Below are 24589 nucleotides of genomic sequence, written 5' to 3'. Positions count from 1 at the left end.
CTGCAGGATATCTGGAGGGTCTAACATCACGCACTACGCAATTACTCCTATAATTCTTACCTTATCATATCACAACCCACTTCTGTTGTGTGTCCGCCCGGTGGCGGAGGCCACAGTGACTCCCACGTGGTGACTCAACCTGACCTTCCTGGAAGAAACATGCTTTAGGGACTCACTACAGCTGGTCATCTCAGAATACTTCTGGATTAATCAGGGTACTGCCCATTCCCAATGATGGTATGGGAGGCATTTACGATGTTGGTGAGGGGATATTGTATATGACAAACGGTAGGGGTGAGGGGTGAGGGGGGAATTCTTCCGGGTGCTGGACACATTAGAGAACCAAATGCACAAGTTGGGCTCCAAACTGACAGCCAAGTCGCCTCCTCATATTCAATTGGCGGAAACAAGGAGTAAATACAATAAGGCGCTAGAACAACTTTAATTCCTGGACCTGCATGAATACCAGAAGAGGGTGCATGAAGAAGGAGGCAGGTCGGGTAAGCTCCTGGCAAGCCTGGTGCGCCCTGAATCCTAAGGCTCAGCCATCACCTGGATCAAAACGGATGAGGGAACAGTGATTCATTCGCATAGGGCTATAAACGAGACCTTTTGGGCGTATTATGAAAATCTACATGGGGAGCCTAAGTGACGACAGCTGGAGAGGGTAGCCGAATTTCTGACACCCCTAACTCGGAGGACACTGAACCGTGCTGAACTGAAAGAACCAGGGGGACCAATCACGGAACAGGAGTTTCAGCGGCTATTAACCACATGCGTGCGAGCGGAATTCCGCTCGCACGCTCAGATTTTCTAAATCCCATTATTCATGACGAGCTGGGCTCGGCATCAGCGTGTGAGGAGGCTACGCCATGACGAGCCCAGCTCGTCATCAGCCCCGAAGGGGTTAAGGAAATGGCTTCCGGGAAGACACTGGACCTGGATGGCCTACCAGCAGAGTTTACTTTGCCTTTGGGACCCCTACTTGTGCAAATTTGCACAAACCATAGCCCCTAAATTGGTGGCACTGTAAGCCAAGGCTTCCAGTAAGGGACTATTACCAACCTCCACCAGAGGTTATCCCCCTATCAAAAAAGAAAACATTAGGGGCAACCCCTCTCCATGTTGTACATGGACTTTAAATTGCTGAGTAAAATACTAGCCGTGAGACTTTTACTCCTAATCCCACATCTAATACACAAGGATCAGAATGGATTCATACTGGCGAGATCCACATCTGGTAACCTTTGCAGACTTTTCCATGTCCTGCACCACCCAGCCACTAGCCTTTACCCGGAGGCAGTAATTTTGTCGGTTGACCTACACAAGGCATTTGACTCAGTGAGATGGGACTTTCTCCATGCAGTGAAGGACTGGATGAGGCTGGGGGAGGGTTGAAGGAAATGGGTGAGGTTACTAATCATGCGCCCTATGGCGTGAATTTGGACTAGGGGGAGGGGCGTGTTGTCTGACTTGTATAACATCCACAAGAGAACCTGGAAAGGGTGCCCTATATCGCCTCTCCTGTTTGCTATAGCTATTCAACCTCTAGCAGACCTTTTCAACTTTTCAGACAGAGGGGGAATTGTTATGGCCTGTGTTTAGAAGGAGAGGACCACATCACTTCTCTTCACGCCAACGACTTATTGCTATACCTGGGTGATAGAGGCCTAGGGATGACTGAGGCCTTGTCTGAGTTAGAGGACTATTCTGCTTTAGCGGGCCTAGAACTGAACAAATCAAAGACTCATATCTTCCAGGTAACACCTGGAGGCCACTGCCAGGCATATCTACCGGTGGGCCTTACTTGAGTCTCCCCACTCTTTTAAATATCTGGGGGTACAGGCATTCCATACTTTGGAAGACCTCCAGGATAGTAACTTGAAGCCAGTAATGCGATACTAAAGACGAGTGTCCAATTCTGGTGCTCCCTTGAATTACCTATAATATCCCGCATAGCGCTATTCAAAATGGTCATGCTCCCCGACTTTTGTATTTTTTCATGAACTCACAGTGGTGATTCTGCCTTCTAGGTTCGCGAGCCTGGACACTTTTCTCTGTGAGCTAGTACAGGATGGAGGTTGGAATAGGGAGTTCCTGGCAATGCTGAGGAGGGCACCGGAGGAAAGAGGGCTGTGTGCCCCTGATTTTGAATGGTACTACCTGGCCACTCAAATACAGTGGTTGGCCCAGTAGCTGGACGGAAAGAACTTGAAGACCCTAGTGCCTATAGGCCTAATAGATAACCTGGTACTGTTACTGGTAAAACTGATACACCCTCAGGTGAATACCCAGAGCCGGCTGTACTGCTCCAACGGTAATGAAATGCTGGCACCGATGCCTCAGGCGCACATCGGGGAATCCTATTTATGCACCAGATTTGCCACTAGTTGGGCTTCCACACAAGGAAACCTTTTCCCCATTCACAATGAGGCAACTGGCAGAATGGATGTCGGCTGGGGTCGTAACTGTGAGTAATTGCTGTCAGCAAGGGTTACTTAACCCAATGGATTATTTCTTTTCCAAATACGCTCTGCCTCAGGGATAGTTTTTTGTCTATCATGCAGTGGTGAGGGCGTTTGGGCATCTGAGGTGGAGCGGGTGGCAGGAGACACAAATGCATGGGGGTCCTACAAGCACTGCTGACATTAGAGGCGGCCCGAAAACTGGTGAAATAGCTATATGGCTAGGAGACCCCTAACAAAGACACAGGAGAAATGGGAAGCAATTGTGGGAAAGGAGCTCGTGGACAAAGAGTGGAGTCTCTTTTTGGGAAGCCCGAGAAAGGTGTCAAGGAACAGTAAATTTAAGCTGATCTAATTTAACTATATTCACATGGACTATTTGAGTGCTCACAGATTAAGGCTCATGTATGGGGGAGATGATTGCTGTTCCCCTAAATGTAGAGTGCCTGATGTGGGTTTTTACACATGACAAGGGAACGTTCAAGGGTGCAGGGCTTTTGGGAATTAGTAGTGGCTTAAATTACCAAAGTTCTGGCTCGCACACTTCCCTGCTCAGCGGATGTTTGCCAGTTGGGCTTATTTCCCAGATCCAAGACCAGAAAGGTGGGATCCAGATTTGTGGATCAGGCCCTGGTGTTGGCCCGGAAATAGATAGCTCCTGCATGAATGGCAGGGTTAGCCCCTACTGGGATAGCGTGGGAAAAGGATGTGGATATGTGGGCAGCGGCAGAGGAACGAGCATTGATGCAGGAAGATGCCAGGGGGGTTTGCAGCGTCCACTCGCAGATAAGTGGAAGGAAGTGTTGCAAGCATGGAGTAATTGAAATGAAGAGGTCATGGTAGGTGGTATTATTTGTAACTTCCCTAAGGGTATTCTTAGAGTAGAGGAGTGGCTATGGGCAAGAACAATAGTGGTCTCAAAGTGATTTGCCACAGTGATATATACACAAATGTTATGATGATAGAATGATAACGTATATTGCATTGTATCAATGACTTGAGACATGAAGTTGCGGAGCTTATCCTCTTACAGCTCATGTAAATGCATATAAAGGTGTGTACCCAAAAACAAATACAGACATGTTTTAAATCAAAATCAGGCAGATTGCAACAGGAGACAGAGGTCAGGAGTGTCACATGGGAAGTAGTAGGGAGTGAAGGGAAATAGGAGAGAACACAGCAAATGTTGGAATATTGACACCTAACATTTTTTTAGAAAAGTAATAATGTGGAAAGGCCTAAGAAGGTATGGGTTTAAGTAGGAAATCTGACTTCAACATATCCCCATAGTAGTGCCTTGTAGTAAGACAGTGAATGGAGTGCTGGGTGAGGTATAGGGAGCTGGTCATGAGTACAGATTGCATAAGTCAGAAAAAAAGACAACAGCCTGTTAATGTGGCATGTGTGTCAATGTATAGGAGCCTCGTCATCTCCCACTCGTGCCTGGTACTAGAAATCTTCAAGACATAACCAAGCAGTAAGCAAGCAGCAAAGATGGTGATCAAAGATATGTTCAATGCTTATAGGTTGCAACTTGAGTTAAAGTAAGTAATGTATCTAAATAAAATTGCAAGGTTGTAGCCGGTGTCAGCGGATGAAACCAAGCTTGGATGATCAAACTTCCATTACACCTTGAAACATTCAGCAGTTTCGAATGCAAACTCAAGTGGATTTATGGTAAAGACCCAGATGTGACACGGCCATTGTTTCCACCATGTAGTGAAAATGTATTACAATATGTGTCGTCTTTTTTCAGTACTTTGTAACAAAATATTTTGGAATTTTTTACTAAAATGGTTTTCAGAAGTGAGTCAGAAGACAATGTGCAAGTCTAATGATTTAACATGGGGTACCATCTAGTTCCATGAAAGAGGTCATCAACAGATTCTTATATATCTTGTCTACAATATTGGTGTTAGCTTTGATTTACCATAGGAAACCAAATCACACCCAAAGCACTATCTAGGCCAAAAGTTTACATTTAAGTACTTCCTAATATTCAAGGATTCAACCACAATCCCAGGATAAAATGGCAACATACTCCACTACTATAGCTGCACATGATGTGATAGAAGGTTACTATTTTTACAGTGCACCCCAACTGTGGATGTCAGAAAACTTCCATGGGTACATGGAAAGGACAGGTATATCCTCCAGCATGCAACTTGACCTTCTGAATGTAGAGGTAATCTAGTTATATTCAGTCTACCTACATTGTTACTCCATATAGGTCTTTGACTCATCTCCTGTATTAGCTGATCCATAGAAGTTGATTTTTACTGTCCCCTAAATATCAGTCTCTATTAAAATAATAAATACATGCAATACAAACTGCACTAATTAACAGACAGATATCTACAACTGATGGCAGTAAAGAAATCTTGATTTTACCGTATCGAATTACACCTGAACACCTACAAAGTTATACCTTTGTTCCCCTAACTTCTGACTCTACGAGAAACTGAGCTGCCAATGTCTTCATATTCTTTAGCCCATCCTTCCCAATATACAACCCACAACCTAAACTCAACTAAGCCTATCTCCTGCCAAATAGCCTACACTACCATATTACTTGTAAAGTCACAGGATCAAACCTCGTGCATTATACTGTAAACATTGTTTAAGTCCCCTCACCCTCTTTCTCTTCATGTTCAGAAGCTCCTGCATCAGCACGATCACCTTTATCCCTGTACAGTGGCATCAGAGTTGTAGCAACACCATCTCAACAAATTGGCCAACTCTTAAAGATTAGGCCCTTAATCCTGCTGCACCATGACATGGTAAAGGACAGTCCTCTCAATCCAAGCCAATAGTGTTGTTGTAGCAGCATCACTATGTTGGACACTTGTAAAAGCACCTGCTAGGCTAGCTGGCAACCTTCTCAAAGTAGGCCATGCACACCACCAGATAATTTTTCACAGAATCACTTCATAGATAAACAATCAAGCTTAACAACTGGAGTAACCAAAGCCAACCCCTTTTCTCTGTATCAACCTGAATGAATTGTGTCTTATACCGCGCTAACTTAGCCCAATGGGCGTCAAACCTGGAAGCCTGAAGGCCAATACTGTAGAAGGAGTTTAACAGCTAGCATATTCAAACAGTTCACAGACATGACAAACGGTTCATCTCCAGCACCCTCACAAATCTAACAATCATTACTTAGGCTAAGGTAACTGCTATGATCTATGCCAATAAAAATGTATTATGAACTAAAAAGGGCCTACCGACGTTCACTGGCATCTTGAGAAACAGTGACATTCTAGATTACCTGGATACACTTCAACTCCCATATCATCACCATAGTACCACTGTGATGTCTAAGCCAGCAAAGGTCAAACTTTGTTTGGCACAGACCATGGCAAGGTCAAGCCAAATGACATCTAAGCCCTCTATTCAACTATCAAGTTTCACATTTAACACAATCCAATCCAAAACCAAGTAGTTCTTTCAAGGACAAAACCTAGTGGAAACCTGTAAAATAGACCTCATGAAAACTCAAGTGGCTCAAAAGCATATTGTGGATACTCACAACCTTCTGGTGCTAGCAACAGTTATCCCCGATGACCATCCTTGATGACATGCTTCCAGAAGGACTCATATGTATCCATAGGAACAGAAAGCCAAACCAATGGGGTGGGAGCAGTGCCTGCTCTCATTGCTGATCTTACCTGCACAGAACTCTCTGACATCTAATTTGTTCATCTCAGTAGTGATATATCGCCCCTATGTAACCTAGCGTCTACCTGAAGTTAATGGTCAAGAAAATCCTAATTATGGGTTGCTGCAGTAAAACATAAAGAAGAATTAAATTTCCTTCGAAGTTTGGAGGCCCTGGATATCAATCAAGATGTGTTACACCTAAAGCACAAAGTGGTTCACACATTACACCTAGCGCTAACACACAAAACAGAAATAGTCAATGTGTACGCTGAAGCACAATCAAGGTAAGATCACTCATTTCCCTTCTTGACCACATCTCTGAATTCTGCTATAGAACCATATTCCACTTGACAGTCATATGTCACATCTTCAGTGGTATCACATGCTATAAAATATTAGAGTCAAGGCAACTTACAAAGATACTAAGACAATATTCTGAAAAAATGCCTATGACCAAGACATCTTGCTGGTAATCTTCCAACATAATGTTTCATCTACAGTAGGGAAGCTTGACCCACAAACACAAATGATACAAAAGGCAATTGTCCGAAATGAAGTGAATACCAATGGAGCAATTAACTATTGGTGAAGGATAAAAGCCAATGCAAGAGAAAAAAGAAAAACTTCTAGAATGCCATTATGGCAGCTATGAAGGTCTAATTGACAGACACATCAGCAAGGTTGCTGTCAGGACCAGACCAGCCACTACTCATGCTATGACCTGGCATGGGAGAAGTGGATCGTTGACCTCTATTTGGCCCTTTAGTTGAAAGCGGCTATTCTCCCAGTACAATCGTTAGAGGTTGCAGTAGGTTCCACTGTGGAATACTGCATCACTTCTCCACTTCTGCTTGACTATTCAAGCGCTACCCTAATCAGTTTGCCCTCCAGCACGAACTTGTGAGATCTCATGGACTGGGAGGGTGATCTCCCATTTATCCACTGCTTTGAGTTTCTTCCGTATTATCTTTAATGATACCATCATTGTATGATACATTGTCACTAGGAATCTGAGACACTGTGAAACGTTTGAAAAAACATGTCCAGGGTCCTCTGGTTCTTGGCAGCACAAACAAATTACGTGGAAATGGAAAATGGAAATTGTAGAAGTCAGTGGTCAGAAAACCATCATCTGGCCGTAAGACTCTGACTTTCATGATATTGTTTTGAAGACAGAAGTACTGAAACACAGCTGCAGGCTGTTCCACAATAATTGTCCTTCAAGCAGGGGGCTTAATGATGACATTTCACACCTTTTTGGGCCATGGGGAAAACCTCATTTTAATCATTGCAGGAGGTTCCCAGGGTGCATGAGAACTTCCTGCTAATAAAGAACACATAAACAACCTTTGCAGAAATCATTTTTGTGACAATTTATATTGAAAATCTAAATTCGCCATTAAATTAATAAAAGGCATGGCTTTTGGAATGAGATTAGCCCTATGGCTACTTTCTAAAATAACGTTGGTACTACTTCTTCGTTCTGGATCTAGGAGACTTTTTACCCACTCATTTCACCAGTTTCATCATGAGCTAAGTACACCGTTGAGAAGGCTCACCTGAGAGATAGAGGGTTCATTTACGAGTCTTGAGAATCCAATGGGTGAATAAAATATTTAGGTTAAAGTATTCTCATCTGCTGCGATCACAGGTCAAGATTGTTTCAGGCAGTGGTGAGGAGTCTGAGCACTAGCCTCTAGTCAGAAATGTGGGCAGTGTTCAGGGTCAGGCTTGTACGCACTGCTGTTGACCAGAAAGAGATAAATAGTGTCCCATCTAATATGGCAGTGTATATTGGCTAGACCATTGACAATAAGGATTCCAGATAGTTAGGCAGCCCGGGGCATTGGATGTGGAAGTGCACAAGGACACCCACACCTTGCGGAAGGTCAGTGACCACTTTTAAAACTCTGGCAGGTCTCATAGAAGAGTGGAGGCGGTAAAACAATGTGTGATTGCCATGATGTCTGACAAACCATAAAGGAGGGAGAAAAGATTACATTTTGTCAGTCCCACGCCCAATAAAAAGAAGGTAGTATAAGATGATCGTGGAGGTATGATGGTAATTTAGGACCTGGCTGATGGTCAGAGAGAAATGATGTGGTCATTAAGGACAATACTGAAAAAACTCAAAGCAGTGGATAAACTGAGGCACTGTGAAACTTTTCACAAACGTCCAGAATAAGCTTGTTCTTGGCAGCCAAAGGAATGACTTCAAAATCTTAAAAAGGAGGCACACATTCAGAGCTCGGACATACCTGTGAATCCAGCTGAAGTATCTATGACTAAGGCAATGAGGGCATTGTTTACAGAGCAGTTAGCGCCCCCAGACACACAGATACTGTGAAAAAGCTTATAGGCTCATTAGAAGTCAGTGGTCAGCAAACAATCTCCATGGTTATAAGACTCTGACTTTCATGACTCTGTACTGAGAAAGACAGAAGTACTGAAAGACAACTATAGGCTGTCCCACAGTTAATAGCCCTTCAAGCAGGGGACTTAATGATGGTATTCCATACCTTTATGGGCAGGGCTCTGCACTGAGGAAAACTTAATTTTAATCACTGCAGGAGGTTCCTAGGGTGCATGGTAATTTCCAGCTGATAAAGAACAAATGAACATTCGCAGAAATCATTTTTGTGACATTTTATATCGAAAATCTAAATTCATCCAAAAATTGGAGTTTCATTCAATATTAAAATGATACGAAGGTGACATATGGGTAGATGCATCACCGTTGTCATTTGCGATTCCTTATTTGCGAAAAATAAGGAATCGCAAATAAGGAATCGCAAATGGCAATGCATCATTTATTTCGCAATTTTATTGAGATTCGGTAAAAATCGCAATTTTTACCGAATCGCAATAAAATTGCGAGTTTCAAATAGCGAATTCGCAATTCCCATTCATTCCTATGGGCTGAAATGCCCATAGGAATGAATGGGAATAGCGAATTCGCAATTTGAAATCGGAATTCAACAAAGCATTTCAAGGGTGGAGAGGGGGGTCCAAATGACCCCCCCCCCCTGCACCCATGAAATGCACTTTTACCTGTAAGTTACATGCACACATGTCCTAAGGACATGTGTGTCTGTAACTTAACTGTTTAAAAAATGCATTTTTGTGCGTTTTTAAACAATTTTGCAAATTACCACGAGGTTCAACTTCGTGGTAATTTGCACTTGCAATTTGTAAAATCGCAAATGTTTTGAGAATGATGCATTGCATTTAAGGAATCGCAAATTTGCGATTCCTTAAAAGCAATCGCATTTTTGGAATTCGCTAAAAATAGCGATTTTCCAAAAATGCTTGATGCATCCCAGAAACCAATTTAGGAAGTGTAAACGGCCGATTTTTGCGTTTCGCACCGTTTGCACTTCCTAAAAAGGTTGATGCATCTAGGCAATAGCTTTTTGTAGCCTGTGATATTTGAATATACTGCTTAAACATATTGTCAACTTTGTCAATAGAATGTTGCTCTAACACTTGCAGTGTATAGCGCTTGTGTCCATTAGTATTGCAGAAACATGTAGGTTAATACAACCTTCATGCTTCAATTCTAAAAATTAGGCATCTGGGTCTTCTGGGCTCCATGGCACACTTTACATATTTATTATCAGAGGTAGGCTTGTCAAACCTCTTAGCTTGACAATTAAACACTACAGCCTTGCCTGCTTATCATCGCTACGTCTATGTTGGGCATTTGACATTTATGTCACTTGACCAGGTTTTGCTTATTTTAACTACGGATAGATCTAAAGTCAAACATGGAAACTGGTGTCTGCCAAGACCTTGAGGTGTTTTATTGCGTAGAGTATATGGAGTGGGAGGCTGTTTAGAAGTCACAAACTCTTCCGATATGAAATACGTCCACTATTCAGTTAACTGGGCACACAACAGAAAAATATGGACTTTTCCCCAACACCTCTCCCAGGAAAAGAGGTAAAAGGAATGTGGCCCTGTAAAACAGTAGGCTGGTAACAAGTCTACGTACAGCTAGTTGAAAAGGTTGCAGCCACCCTTAACTAAAGGTGAAGGTAGTTGTTGTGTGCACCCTCAGACCAACAGAGCCTCAGGCCTGACTGGTGAAGCAAAATAACTTAAAAAACACCTCAAATGGGCTTGAAGAAGAACAACATCAGTGGAAGATAAACACAGGGAAAATGGGCTGGATATCACTGCTGTGCAAACAATACAACGAAAAATAGATAAGGCACGATAAGCTATTTGTTTTAGTTTGGTCAAACAAATGATCTAAGTGTTGTTGAAATATCTTCTTGGGCTATAGAAGACAAACTTTACTGTTGTACTTCGTGGTCTTATCCTATGCATTAGTTGCACATCAAGCATGTCCCCACAAGAATTGTGCATTTTCAAATATGGGAACTAAAAATACCACATTCACTTTTAGTTCTCTGAAATATAGAGATATTTTTACTGAACGGCATTCAGGAAATGCAAATTGTCTGTGAAGTCACTCAAAAACCCCAAGATGACAAACAACAACCTTGTTTGCAGCTAACCCTCTACAGTCGTGTGTATTGGTTTCACAAATGGTCATTCTCAACACAACACTCATTTATTTTGTAATATAAATAACAAGATTAGTAACATCTTTGTAGATTTAAATAGCTAAAAAATGCAGCCTTTGTTTTGTTAACTATTAAAATTTCTTCTCTTAGGACAATATTTTTGATGTACATTTTTCTTTCCCTTACAGTTTAAAATCGTTTTTCCATTTCAAATGCCACACTGTTCCTCTGGTAATCAGAACTGAATATGTCCCTCCTAATTTCATGTCTTTTGTACAGACAAACGTTTTTTCCTTTAAGAAACTCTGCTCTTTTACTGCTAGTTTTAGTGATATTAGCTCAGTAAAGGGGATTTTTCCTTGGAGCACTGCAACAATCCTCAACTTATCAAATGCTCGGAAAATATATCTATGCTGGGGGATTGAGTTATGACGGACCAGTGGCTGTCCTAAGGTGTAGGACAGGTCTGTAACAGTGCCCCTCATTAGCTGCCATTTCAGCAACCACCCCACCCTTTGAGCGACTCTGCATCGAGGTGTGAGCTGAAGTAAGAGTTGTTAAACTTCATTTTTAAACGAAAATAAGTCATGCATTTTAAATACTACATGATAGTAAGTGGTCATATGTGGACTGGAGATTTAGCTAATCTCTACTGTGAATGCATCAATTTTTTAACCTAAAAATATTGAAATAAAAAAAAAACACAATGTGTGGGGCTATATATTAATGACAGTGATGGTTACTATCCTCTGACTTTCTTGCAAAAGTTATTGGGTTAGATTAGTCCATCAATTCCCTCCGGCAGTACAAATTCAAGGTACCATGGCATCTTTTTTACTTTTGTATTGGGATTATGGCATCTACAGAAAAGGAATTAAACAAGCAAATCTACTTTTTTATGGTCACAGTAGGAAAATTGTTTACTCATATGAACTATCCCAAAATTAGATTTTTTTCTCCAAAATGTTCTCTGTATTTCTTTCAGAGTTTTTCAAGCACTAAAAAGCTGTACTCCCAGCTTCATAATTTGCGTGGGGGCAATACAGCCACAAATGATGTAGTCCTGTGGACAGAGTACTCGGGGGGTAGAGACGAGGGCTATGCTGCTGAATCCTATAGCCTTTATTTAGCCCCAGAATCACCTGAATATGATTGACGAGACCATTTACCTCAGCGGCTGCACTGCGCAAATATTTCAGACATGTGTTTGTGGTGGGGGAGGGGGCGCTGGATGGTTTTCCCTGCACGCGCTGGCCCTTAACGAAAAAATTACACTTGTAGGTTGTGCGCCCACACTTCAGGCCTTCTTATTCATAAACAATGTCATTAGTCCGGGCACATACGCAATTTGTGCCATAAGTCATGATCTTCAAAGTCAATCCAAACAGTGGCGCGAATAAACATGAGATGAAGAAATGCAAAAAGCAGACAGCTGTGCAAATGTAAATGACAAGCTTGCCAGACCATTACAACTACAACTAGAGCGTCCCTGCATCTGATTACACTCTACGCTAGCGACAGAAAACGGCCCTGTGACAAGACCATAACTAAAGCACAGCGCAAATACTTCAGACGTGATTACGGTGGTGGAGGGGGCGCTGGATGGTTCTCTGCACAAGCTCACCCTTAATGAAAAAATTACACTTGCAGGTTTTGCGCGCAGGCTTCAGTCCTTCTTATTCATAAAAAAAGCCATTAGTCCGAGCACATACGCAATTTGTGTCATAAGACATGATGTTCAAACTCAATCCAAACAGCGGAGCTAATAAACACGAGCCGAAGAAATGCAAAAAGAAGTCAGCTGTGCAAATGTAAATGACAAGCTTGCCAGCCATTACAACTAGAGCGTCTCTGCATCTGATTACAATCTACGCTAGCGACAGTAAACGGCCCTGTGAGAAGACCATAACTAAATAAACAAGCGCAGGCTCTAAAGTAAAAGCGACCGTGCTGTGTTTAATTAGTAACCTGATCCACGACGAGGGAGGACTGCAGCTGCCAGCCTGCGCGCCGCTGCTCGCTCCCGAGAGAAAAACGCTGTGGGATTGAACATTTGGAGAAGAGGTGGGACATGCGCCCGCCTTTGGCCATTTGCGTGCTTTCCTTATTGGAAGACACACGCAAAGGCCAATCCAATGTGTGGGAGGAGTCTGACCAACACAGAGAAGTTTGGAGTGCTCACAAGAAGCCTCCCATAGAGCAGCGCATGCATGCTGCGCTAGGCTCGACCTAAAAATTATCTAAAAAAAGAGTATGAAGATGAGCGCGCCAATGCCATGTGTACACATCATGACACAATGGTGGCCAAATAGTACGTGCGCTTGCATCGCCATGCATGTTCACCTATACCGCATGAAATGCCCTGCCTCCTTTTAATTATTACCTTATTTAGCATTACAAGACGATAGACTCCACTTTGAGGGTAGGAACATTGAAAAAAAATAAAGTAAAGATTTTAAAACGTGCACAAAAGCACTGTCCAAAACTGAGAGGACCAACCAGCAAATGACACCTGCACAGCCAGCCAAAAAAATGTTAAGATTTAGTTAAGGAGTGTGACAGGAGGAGAGCAAGGAAGGAGGGTCTGGGGAAAAAATAAATAATTGGAGTCAATGAGTAGCACCAGAGGAGCTTGAGGCAAAGGAGTAAATACAAGGCAAAAACAACCAGGGTGGGGAAGCAAGCAATGGACAAGCTGTCGGCGGTGGAGGAGGGGCAACATGCAGCACGCAATGAGGGGACTGGATTTCAGATGCAGAGCAGCAAGCGAGATAGATAGTACGAAAACACATGCATTCAAATGGGGTGCTGTTGGAACTGGCGTTCTTGCAGGGTTATCCCCAAACTTTTTGCTTCTTCCTCCCTTATTTTTTCCTGACCTGTGGCTGTTGGCAATAGGACTCTGCGCACTTTACCACTGCTGATCAGTGCTAAAGAGCATATGCTCTCTGTGTAAGTTGTTATTATGATTGGATATACATGATTGGCATATTTGTATCACCAAGAAGTCCATAGTAAAGGGGCACTGGGTGTGCCAGGGCTGGTGATGACAAATGCTACTAGTGGGCCTGCACCATTGATTGTGCCACCCACATGAGTAGCCCTAAAATGGTGTCTCGGGCCTGCCACCGCAGTGCCTGTGTGCAGTCTGTGAACTGCCATGTCCTCCTGGTCAGTGTCCCCACTGACCAGGCCTAACCCTTCCCTTTCTGTGCACATTGGTCACCCCTATGGAAGGCCCAAGGTACCCCCTTGGGCAGGGTTCAGTGTATGTGAAAGGTAGAGCATGTCCTTGTGCAGGTGACATGCTCTGGTAGTGAATTACAGCCATTTTCGTTTTTCACTGCTGCAAGGCTATCTTGCTCCATAGGCTATCATGGGGGATGCTGGCTACAGTGGCTACCAGCATATCTTCCCACAGGAACAAGATAGGACATAAAAGACTGGTATCCCTGAACTCAGAATTTAATAACACATCTTTTAGGAAAGTTTTTTTTAAATCCTGTGTTTGAGAACAGCACTTTTAGAAAGTAGCTGTTCTCTTGTCTGACCTTTCCGTATGCCTTGGCCTGTTTGTGAATTGACTGTCTGGTTTGAGAGTGACAGGGGCTGGGGATTCCACAGAAGGCTGGCTGGGTCAGCCCTGGGCTGAATGACTGCATTTGCAACTTGAGTGGTGGGAGGAGATAGGACCTGGGACTGAATAGGGCTGTGCCTGCCTTCCACAATGCTGGCTCCACCTCCTGCTGGGCTGTTGACGACCCTGCCCCTCACTCTGAAAGGAAAGGAGAAGCCAGGAAAACAAAGTGCTCAAGGAACACCCAGAATTGGTTCAGACCGGGCACAGAGCCCTCCTGCACAAAGGGAACAAAGACTTTTAAGGGTATAAGTACAGGAACCCTGACTACAGAAAAGTAGATCATCCTGGAATCAAGAAGGAACCTCTGCCAAGGCGAAAGCTGAAACTGAAGAAGGAAGACTGTCCTGCTGTTGCTCTGCTGGACTGACCTGCTGTTGCTTTGCTCCCAAGGAGAGGGGAAGGACTTTGCTTTGTGCTGTGTCGCCTTGCTTGAAGGAATCTCCAAGGGCCTGAGAAGAGCTGGCTCCCTGTTTTTGAAGTCCCAGGAACAAAAGGACTTCACCCCCAGCTTCCCTGAACTCTACTGAGAGAGTTCTGTCCTTCCTGAAGTGTGTGGCTCATGTGTGGTGCCTCTGGAAGTTGTACCTATGTTGGGGAGTTGGAAACCAAGCTTTTAAAGACTTTCTGCAAGTTTTGTCGCATTGCTCGCTTGCGGAGCGCATCCCCGACAGTGCAAGGAAATTCCCGCCGCTACGAAGTTCAAGATCGTCGCAGCGCCTGTTGCCGCTGCCAGAGCCGTCGCATCCTTCGTTTGCAGGACGCACCAGACCATGCGGGAAGATTACCATCGCAGCGAGTATCGTCGCAGGGCCGGTCGTCGCTGGGTGAGATCGCTGCACCGCTTGCTTGCGGACCGCATCATGTCGCTGCGAGTGTCGTCGCAGAAGCCATCGCATCGAGGAGCTGCGAGAGAGAGATCACCGCTGCTCCACGCATCGTCGCCCCGGAGATCGTCGCAACTCCAAAGATCATCGCATCGTACCTTTGCGAGAGAAAGCTTCCTACGGAACCTACGCACCGGAATCCATACAAGTCCGCCTTCCACCCCATACAGACCGGATTCGTCGCAACACGCCCGCTGCTGCAGGGGTTGTCGCATCATCTCCCCAGGGTCTCAGGAGCAACGCATCACTTGTTTTCCACCGCACCAGCTTCTGCTTTGGAACTTTGTTCTATTTAAAAGGTACTGTTGGCTAAACGTGACGCAACTGTGAACTTTTCACGCAGCTGTGGATTATTTTCATCGCAACCTTAAGAACTCTTTTGCAACCATATTCTTGAAATGTGTATGTTGGATTTTTGTCGTTTTGGTTTTTTGTAGTTTAGATTAAATACCTTTATTTTTCTAAATTGTTGTGGAGTCAGTTTGTGGTGTTTTCACTGTGTTACTGTGAGTGCTGGTACAAATACTTTACACATTGCTTTTGGATAAGCCTGACTGCTTGTGCCAAGCTACCAAGGGGGTGAGCAGAGGTTATCTAAAGAGTGTTTCCTCCTTACCCTGACTAGAAGCAAGGGTCCCTATTTGGACAGTGGTACCTACCTCTGCCAACTAGAGACCCCAGTTCTAACAGGTGCTAAATAAAAAAAGGAAAAAAGTTGACCCCTCATTGCGAACAGTGGAAGGTTACAAGTCCTACCGTCAAAATAATGGCAAAAAAAGATGTGGTCCAGGAGATAGAAAAACACAAGCCTCGGCAAAGCCAATAGGTTTCGCCAATGCAAGAGCTATTTGCTTTAACAATGTGACTTAGCCTTGTTGTACACCAGTGTGGCTGCTGGCATGGGTGACAGGAAAAGCTCTACAAATCTACTGATTGATCGATTGACTGTTCAGCATGGCTAAAAGTTAGTGGCGTAGAGAAGAGTAGCGAAGAGTGGAGGAAAGTGGAGAAGAGCGGCAAAGTGTGGAGTGTTGTGTAGTGGAGTAGAGTGGAGTGGAGGCGCTTAGATTATAGAGGAATACAGTGGAGAGACAGAGTGGAATAAAGTGTCAGAGTAGAGTGGCGTAGAGTCAAGTGTCCTGGAGTAGAGTGGAGTGGAGTAGCATAGAGTCATTCATAAAGTGGAGTGGCATTTGGGGCATAAAGTGAAGTAGAGTGTCACAGAGTCAAGTGTCATGGAGTAGAGTAGAGTATCGAGTCGAGTGGTATGACACAGAGTAAAGTTGAGCGGAGGGTTGCAGAGTTGAGCAGTGTGGAGTGCAGTGAAGTGCTGAAGAGTAGACTAGAGTTGAGTGGCATAGAGCGGAGTTTCGTAGAATGATGTGGCATGGGGAGTCGTAGAGTGGCATACTGTTGTGGACTGTCTTAGCCTGGAGTAGAATAGTGTGGAGTGGTGTAGAGTGAATTGGCATGGAGTGTCGTAGAGTGGTAAAGTGTTGTGTCCGCCTGGGACGACTCCTGGTGGCCTCCCGCCCTGGTCACCGCACCCAAACCGACAGACCATGCACGCAACCTGGGCTTCATCCTGGACTCCTCCCTCTCCATGACCAGGCAAGTCAACGCCGTCTCCTCGTCGTGCTTCAACATCCTACGCATGCTACGGAAGATCTTCTGGTGGATCCCCACAGAGACCAGGAAGACCGTCACCCAGGCCCTCGTCACCAGCCGACTGGACTACGGCAACGCCCTCTACGCCGGCACCACCGCCAAGCTCCAGAAGAGACTCAAGCGGATCCAAAACGCCTCAGCCAGACTCATCCTCGACATCCCACGAACCAGCCACATCTCTGGACATCTGAGAGACCTCCACTGGCTCCCCGTCAGCAAGAGAGTCACCTTCCGCCTCCTCACCTACGCACACAAAGCCCTACACGACCAAGGCCCGAGCTACCTCAACAGCCGAGTCAACTTCTACGCTCCCAAACGCCACCTCCGATCAGCCAACCACGCCCTCGCCGCCGTCCCCCGCATCCGAAGAGCGACTACAGGAGGAAGGTCCTTCTCCTACCTGGCCGCCAAGACCTGGAACTCCCTCCCGACCGACCTGCGCCTGACCCAAGACCACCTCTCCTTCAGGAAGAAGCTGAAGACCTGGCTGTTCGAGCAGTAGCGGCACCCCCCCCCCCCCTAGCGCCTTGAGACCCTACGGGTATGTAGCGCGCTTTACAAATGTCACTGATTGATTGATTGATTGGAGTGTTGTAGAGTGGATTGGCAGAGAGTGGAGCTTAGTAGAGTGAAATAGCATGGAGTAGAGTGGCCTACAGTGAAGTGGCATAGAGTGGAGGGCAGTGGAGTGGAATGTGGTGGAGTTTTGTCTCATGCTCATGGAGTGGAGTGTCGCAGAGTGGCATGTAGTGGAGTAAAGTGGAGTGCAGTGGAATGGAATGTGGTGAAGTGTTGCCTCATGCAATGGAGTGTTGTAAAGTGGAGTAGTCTATTAGAGTGGATTGGCGTAGAATGAAGGGGCATAGAGTGGAGTAGAGTGTTATAGAGTGAAGTGGTGTAGGGCAGAGGGGCGTATTGTGATGTTCATGGTGAGGTAACGCACTGCCATTACAGACAACACATTTACTGATAGAACTATATAGTGGCAAATGATAATGTGTGGAAATGGCATCCCCTAGTGTACTGATTAATTTTGATCGTATTATAATATTTATTTTCTTCTACCTTCAGAATTACAAAATAATGTGCTCTTTTGTCCTTTACTAATTCTGGAATATACTGAAATATTTGTATAGTCCCGTGCCATACACATTTGTTTGTGTTTGCTAGAAAAGTATTTTTCTTTTCCATTACCAGCGAGATTGTCACATAAATACTCTCACTTGGAAGTCAGAGAAAGAAAAGTAAACACCAAGTTCCCTCAGAACACAGAGCCTGAAATTTGACCTAGGTCTTTAAATACACAGCAAATGTGACAAAATAAGAAGAACATGTCAAGGCCTGTTTACAGAAAGCAAAGACTCGTGGAAGAATACAAGGAGCGATGGGGAACAAACTTTGCTCTAATGGAGAGACAAAGACATGGTGGACAGCATAAAACAAAGAAAGCCAACAAACAGAAAGCCAGAAAATGTGAGTTACAGACCACAAAGCCAATGGTAAGCAATGGGTGGAATGCATTCCCAGGGAAGCTTTCAGAATGTCCACAAAAAGTATTTTTCCAACCAGAAAGATGCGCTGTCTGAAAGACTTCGACCTAAAAGGGATATTGAAGGCTGTGCTAGCAATGGCTTTCACAGGGATGCTGTTTGCAAAGAGAAAACTCTTTCAACTTCACATCATCATTTCACACGTGGCTGACCGGTAACGTGATGGTCGCCTATACCCGAACACAACCCAGATTCCGTCACTTCCTCTGGATCTGTGGAGACTCTAGGGAGGTGGGGAAAAGGGTGCACTTTCACCACAACTCCACCAACTCTTCCATGTCCCTGAGGAAGGTTACAAATCACCAAACTGCCTTCCAACATTTCACTAGGATCTCTGAAGAGCTGAGAAATGCAAGAGTAAGTTGCCCCGCTCCTGCTTTAGTTACCAGCGCCTCATCTTATCATTTTCTCCAATTTACTCCAAAGTCTTGCCTGATCTTATTCTTGGAACACAATCTAAGTGTTCAGTGCCAGTATAGAAAGCCTTAAGCTATAGCAGTGAAAACTGATTTCAAATTCGGTGTCCAACACTCAGCTTTCTGTGCAGGACATAGACAACACTGTTATATCTCACATGCAGCCCAATTTTGTTAATCGCATTAAATTATACAGCTGGAGAGATCAATATAGCAGCTCTATTAGAAAATAAACCAATAAGCCAGTAAATACAAAATACAACTATAACCAAATCTTACATTCAACTCTATGATCCAAAGCAAGGTTATGAACAGCAAGTCGAAGGTCACAAATAAGCAAAATGTTCTTCTGACATCAGATACGCCTTTCTTTTCTCTTCCTTCGTACGATTCAATCCGTGCCTTCAACTCTGCAGCATTGATGGAATGCACATCGTGTAAAGATGCCAAACTGTTCTGTCGAGGATCCCTAGTATCATCTTGCGACTGGTTCATCCTCAACCTGATCCGAGCAGCGATGTCTCAGCTTCAGCATCACCAGAAATTGCGGAGATACCTTTAAAAACAAAAGTATATTAACGTATGCAAACATGTGAGCACAAAATGAGAAAAATACCAATCGAAACTAATTAAATTCAATTTAACAAGAACTCAGTGTTTTTGTGCTATTAGCTAATGCGTTTGACCATAAAGATGGCGAATCGGACTTCAGGAAAGGGCTGACATGCCCATTCAACCTCTCGGTGTTACTGACTAATCAAATCATGCACTTTTATTTTATCTGCTGGGAAATTTCTACTTAGCCATAGGTATTGGTAATTTAAATCCAGTTATTTGTTTCGTGACAAATTATACTTTAATATCCTTAGTTCAAAAGGGAAAAAAACACTGGTAGAGCACCGCAGAGTTTGAATGGAACAGAAGATAGGCCAGGCAGGCAGCAATATATAAGTGGCCCCCATTAGTGAACTAGAACGCTACAAAAGGGATCCAAGTTTACAAATTGAGGTCGTTTTAAATTAGGAAAGACATTCTGTCCAAGTGTTTGGCAAAGTATGAAAGACTCCATGGATGTGAGCATGGTGCAAGCCTTTATTTGTGAAAATATCAGGGAAATCAACAACAGTCCACACAGCGTACCAGCTCACCGGGTATCCTATAAGCCAGATCAAAACAAGGGAGAGATAAGAAGAGTATCCCATAGGGCAGTGGTTCCCAAACTTTTTTGACCTCTGGCTCCCCTGACCTAATCGGCAGTTTTACCGGTGGGTGGGTGGGTGGTGTGTACCTCCTGTTATCTTCCTTAAAGTATTTGGGACGCAATGAAGGTATTATATTGGTTGGAATGCTTGAACTATTAATCTCATCCACTGGCAATCACTTTGGCTGCATCCCAATCCATCGTTTTTTTCCCCAACAGAGTGCCTGGTCCCAAACCCTTGTTTATGCCAGCTGCTGCTTTCAGTACCTTTTGGTACTGAGACCCGCTCTGAGAAAATAGAACATTGAGTTTGGTCTGTCGTAATCAGTATCCCCAGCCTTATTTTTACACTAAAAAGGTCTGTCCTTCCATCTGTGTGCCCATCTATATCCAAACATATTCAACCATTTGCACACCTATCCACCATATATCCTTCCGTCCATCATTTCACTCATCCATCCCTCCATCCACCCTTTCACTCATCCATCCATTATTCATCTACCCACCCTTTCACCCCATCCATCTGTACAATCATCCATGCATCCACTCTTCCACCCAGCCATCCATTCACTTACTCATCCATCCACCCATTCACTTACTCATCCATCCACCCATTCACTTACTCATCCATTCACCCAGTCATTTATCCTTCCACCCATTCACCCTTTCAGACATTCATCCTTCCTTTCTCTCTCCATCCCCCTTTCACTTATCCATCCATCTACCCACCCATTTACTCATCCATTCATGAATCCATCCATGGATGTATGACATTACAACGCATGCTTTTACCACGCATGCTTTTACATCGCAAGTTTTACAACGCATGCCTTTACAACACACCCTTTCACTCTTCCATCCATTATTCATCTACCCACCCTTTCACCCCATCCATCTGTACAATCATCCATGCATCCACTCTTCCACCCAGCCATCCATTCACTTACTCATCCATCCACCCATTCACTTACTCATCCATTCACCCAGTCATTTATCCTTCCACCCATTCACCCTTTCAGTCATTCATCCTCCCTTTCTCTCTCCATCCCCCTTTCACTTATCCATCCATCTACCCAACCATTTACTCATCCATTCATGAATCCATCCATGGATGTATGACATTACAACGCATGCTTTTACCACGCATGCTTTTACATCGCAAGTTTTACAACACATGCCTTTACAACGCATAGCACTTTGGGGTGCTGGAAAGTGAATAATTTAATTTACTATTCAAACTCCAGTCCCCGTGGATAGTAGGGAAGGTGTTGGATAGTAAATTAAAACTATTCCCTATCCTAGAGCGCCCCCAGCGCAATGCGTTGTAATGGTTTGCGTTGTAAAAGTTGCGATGTAAAAGCATCGTGTGGTAAAAGTTGCGTTTGTAAGTGATGTTTCCCTCCATCCATTGATCCTATTAGTCATCCATTCTTTCACTCATCCAGCCATCCTTTCTGTCATCCATCCACCCTTTCACTTCACTCATCTATCCATCCTTTTGTCCATTTACCCCCTTTCACTAACTCATCAATCCTTACATCCACCCTTTCACTCATACATCCATTCACCATTTCACTTATCAATTCATCCATCCACCCATTCACTTGCCCATCATCTACCCTTTCATTCATCCACCCATTCATCCTTTCACACACCCATCCACCAATTCACTCGCCCATCAGCTGCCCTTTCACTCATCCATCCATCCTTTCACACACCCATCCACACTTTTACCCATCCATCTACCCTTCCACCCATACATTTACCCTTCCACCCATACATCCATCTATTTACCTTTTCTCTCATCCATACTTCCATTCATTCACTCATCCATCCATCCATCCTTTCTTTCATTATCTATCCATTCCCCCTTTCATTCATGCATTCATCCTTTCAGTAATCCATCCAGCCATTCAGACATTCCTTCACTTATTTACTCACCCACCTTTTCACATTATGAGCTGAGCCTTTGTTTGCAGAGTTGCAGGCAGAAGAGTCCCATCAAGAATGAACTACAGCAAGGGGTGGGGTGCGGTGGTGGAGAGTTCACTATGCCCCTGCACATAGGCAGACTGAAAACGTAGAGGTCATGCATGATGCACAGTGCCAGGATGTGAGGTTACTGTAACATGGTGGTGTTTCCAGGGCTTTAAGCGGTGTAAAAAAACTGGGGGGTCTCTTCAGTGTTTGATGTATTTAAGAGCGCAGCTTAAAACACCTAGGCTAAAAATCTGCGCTTAGCATAGTGTTCCGCCTCACTGGTATTATGTTGTCTCTGTCATTGCATCCAGATATATAATACAGCAAGTATCATTACACCTCAACAAGCCAGGACTATTGGCTTTGTCAGTGGTTGCTAGTTCCTTAAAAAAAAAAAGGAGCAACCATGGCTTTGTTGAATACAATATTGAAAATACTTCAGTTCTAAAATGACAGGACAGTGAGAGAACGATAACATGTTCTTTTAAACTTATTTTACAGGCTTCTTTGAATGAAGTAATTTCTAACGTTGCAGCGTGGGCGTTTTACTTTTTATCGTACAGAATGCCCTTCTGTACCCTGAGGCAGGAGGAGGCCGCCACATGGTGTCACACCCCCAGACTGCCCCATTGTCATTCAGTAAGTGGCAATCAGCGGCATACTGAATGACAATGGGCGGGAGGGGCTGCTCTTGTGCTCCTGGAGGAGTGTGAGGCGCCTCCAGCAGCAGGGATGAGGCCTCTCACAGGGGAGCAGCGCTGCTCCCTGTGATGGCCAAAGTTACAGATAAAAGGCCCGTGGAATTTAAGGACGGTTGGTCACCCTAGTGTGCGCGGCGCCCCTGGCACCTCATTACGGCGCACCGGGGCGCAGCGGCGCACAGTTTGGGAACCACAGCCATAGGGGCTCGTTCTCCTAGTTGCATATATGTCCAGAAAAGAGATCCGGTCATTGCAGTGTGTGCTAACATCCTGCAGGGTGGGAAAAAGTGCAAGGCTTTTATATGTAACCCTATTAACCAGGATTGCCCCTTGGTGACATATGCTTCAAAGGATTCCTTCTGTTCCACTATGGAACAGTGTGTGCTACTACCTGGGAATTATAATGGTCCACCAATGCTCCCAGTACCATACTACTATGGTCCATCACCACATGCATCTATCTCCCTGTGAACAATGGAATCCACCTGGAGGCCCTTTTCCGATGTACCTACATAACCATTGTTGTTCTTTTTGATGGGTAGGCTAGGGCCGCACAAGGGGCAGAGGGAAAAGGAAGATTCAGGTGCAATGCCCTCCCTTGAAACAAACAGGGTTGACAACCAGGAGCATGAGAAAAGAGACATAACCAGGCCAAGCAACCGTACAGCCTAGTTGTAAATTTCACTTTCTGACCCCCAGGTGAGGCTGCTTGTGAAAGGTCTAGGTTTTGTACTTACTGCAACCCTTGACAAATTTAAACTGGATTGCAAGATCAATGAGTTTATTAGAAAGATCAAATCAAGGGTCTTTTTTTTAGGCAAACCCCAGGATGATGACACACAGGGTGACACGGGGCTCAGGATAAAATCCACCTTCACACCCCTTCCCCCTTCATTCACAGTAGAAATACAAACCTTTGAAAGGCAGTACCAAAAGGACAGTGGGGAAATCAACCATAGCCTTATGTAGACCTTTTCCACAACCAGGGAATTGAGTATAGCCATTAACACCATGCGCACTAGCGGAATTCCGCTCGCACGCTGGCATTTTTAAAAACGCACTTTGCGTGACGAGCTGGGCTCGTCATCAGCGTGCGAGGAAGCTACGCCATGACGAGCCCAGCTCGTCATCAGCGTCGAAGGGGTTAAGGAGCAGGCTCAAAACAGAAGTATAGTGATTAAACCAGCAGACAAGGAGGGAGCCATAGTCATCCAATTAACTGAGGCCCACTGCAAAGAATAGATCCATCTTCTCATGTATGAGAGGAACTATGAGCGATTACAAACAAACCACCTATTTTCTCCAAAAGAAAAAAATCGGTGGCATGATAGAACAAGCCTTAGCAAATGAATGGATATCACGAAAGGAAGGTGATTTCTTAACTAACAAATCACCCACCACAACCTGCTTCTACACCATCCCAAAGATCCACAAAGACCTGGTAAAACCCACCGGATGACCAATCAGGGTTCTGTTCAGTTGTGAAACCTTTGTCTAGATTTGCGGGTACATTTCTCAGGCCAGTAGTTCAAAATACTACCACATATTTAAAAGATACCAAAGATGTGTTAAGCCTCCTGTGAAACATTATTTTAGACTCCCACCTCTTCCTGGGTCTTGACAATGAAAGACTTTACACAAGCCTCTCCCAACTAGTGACACTAGCTATAATCAAAGAGGTCCTCTTCGCAGTGGACTGGGATTACCACACACCCAGCAATGTAATTATGGGATGCTGCAATTGGGCAGTGACAGTGCATTTTTTTTTAAATTTATTCTACAGAGCACAGAACCAGCATGGGAAGCACTTTTGTGCCCAGTACCGTTGGCCTCTATGTGCACCACCTAGAAACCCATAAACACTTGAGCCCCTAGAACCCCTTCTTGAA

At 44.4% G+C, this 24589-nt stretch overlaps 1 protein-coding gene across 4 annotated transcripts in view; it reads right to left on the bottom strand.

The window, feature by feature from the left end:
* Positions 1–24589, bottom strand: part of STARD3NL (STARD3 N-terminal like) — a 210175-nt gene that overhangs the window by 153835 nt on the left and 31751 nt on the right. For all 4 annotated transcript variants that reach the window (XM_086964844.1, XM_086964845.1, XM_086964846.1 and 1 more), the window contains exon 2: positions 19098–19374. In XM_086964844.1, coding sequence (XP_086820970.1) covers positions 19098–19313 — 216 coding nt within the window. In that variant the 5' untranslated portion in view covers positions 19314–19374. The remainder of the gene's footprint in view (positions 1–19097; positions 19375–24589) is intronic.

The sequence above is a fragment of the Lissotriton vulgaris genome, chromosome 4_1, assembly GCF_964263255.1.
Source record: "Lissotriton vulgaris chromosome 4_1, aLisVul1.2, whole genome shotgun sequence".
Classification (NCBI taxonomy): domain Eukaryota; kingdom Metazoa; phylum Chordata; class Amphibia; order Caudata; family Salamandridae; genus Lissotriton; species Lissotriton vulgaris.
The sequence above is the reverse complement of the archived record's forward strand: the minus strand, read 5'-3'. Positions and strand labels throughout refer to the sequence as shown.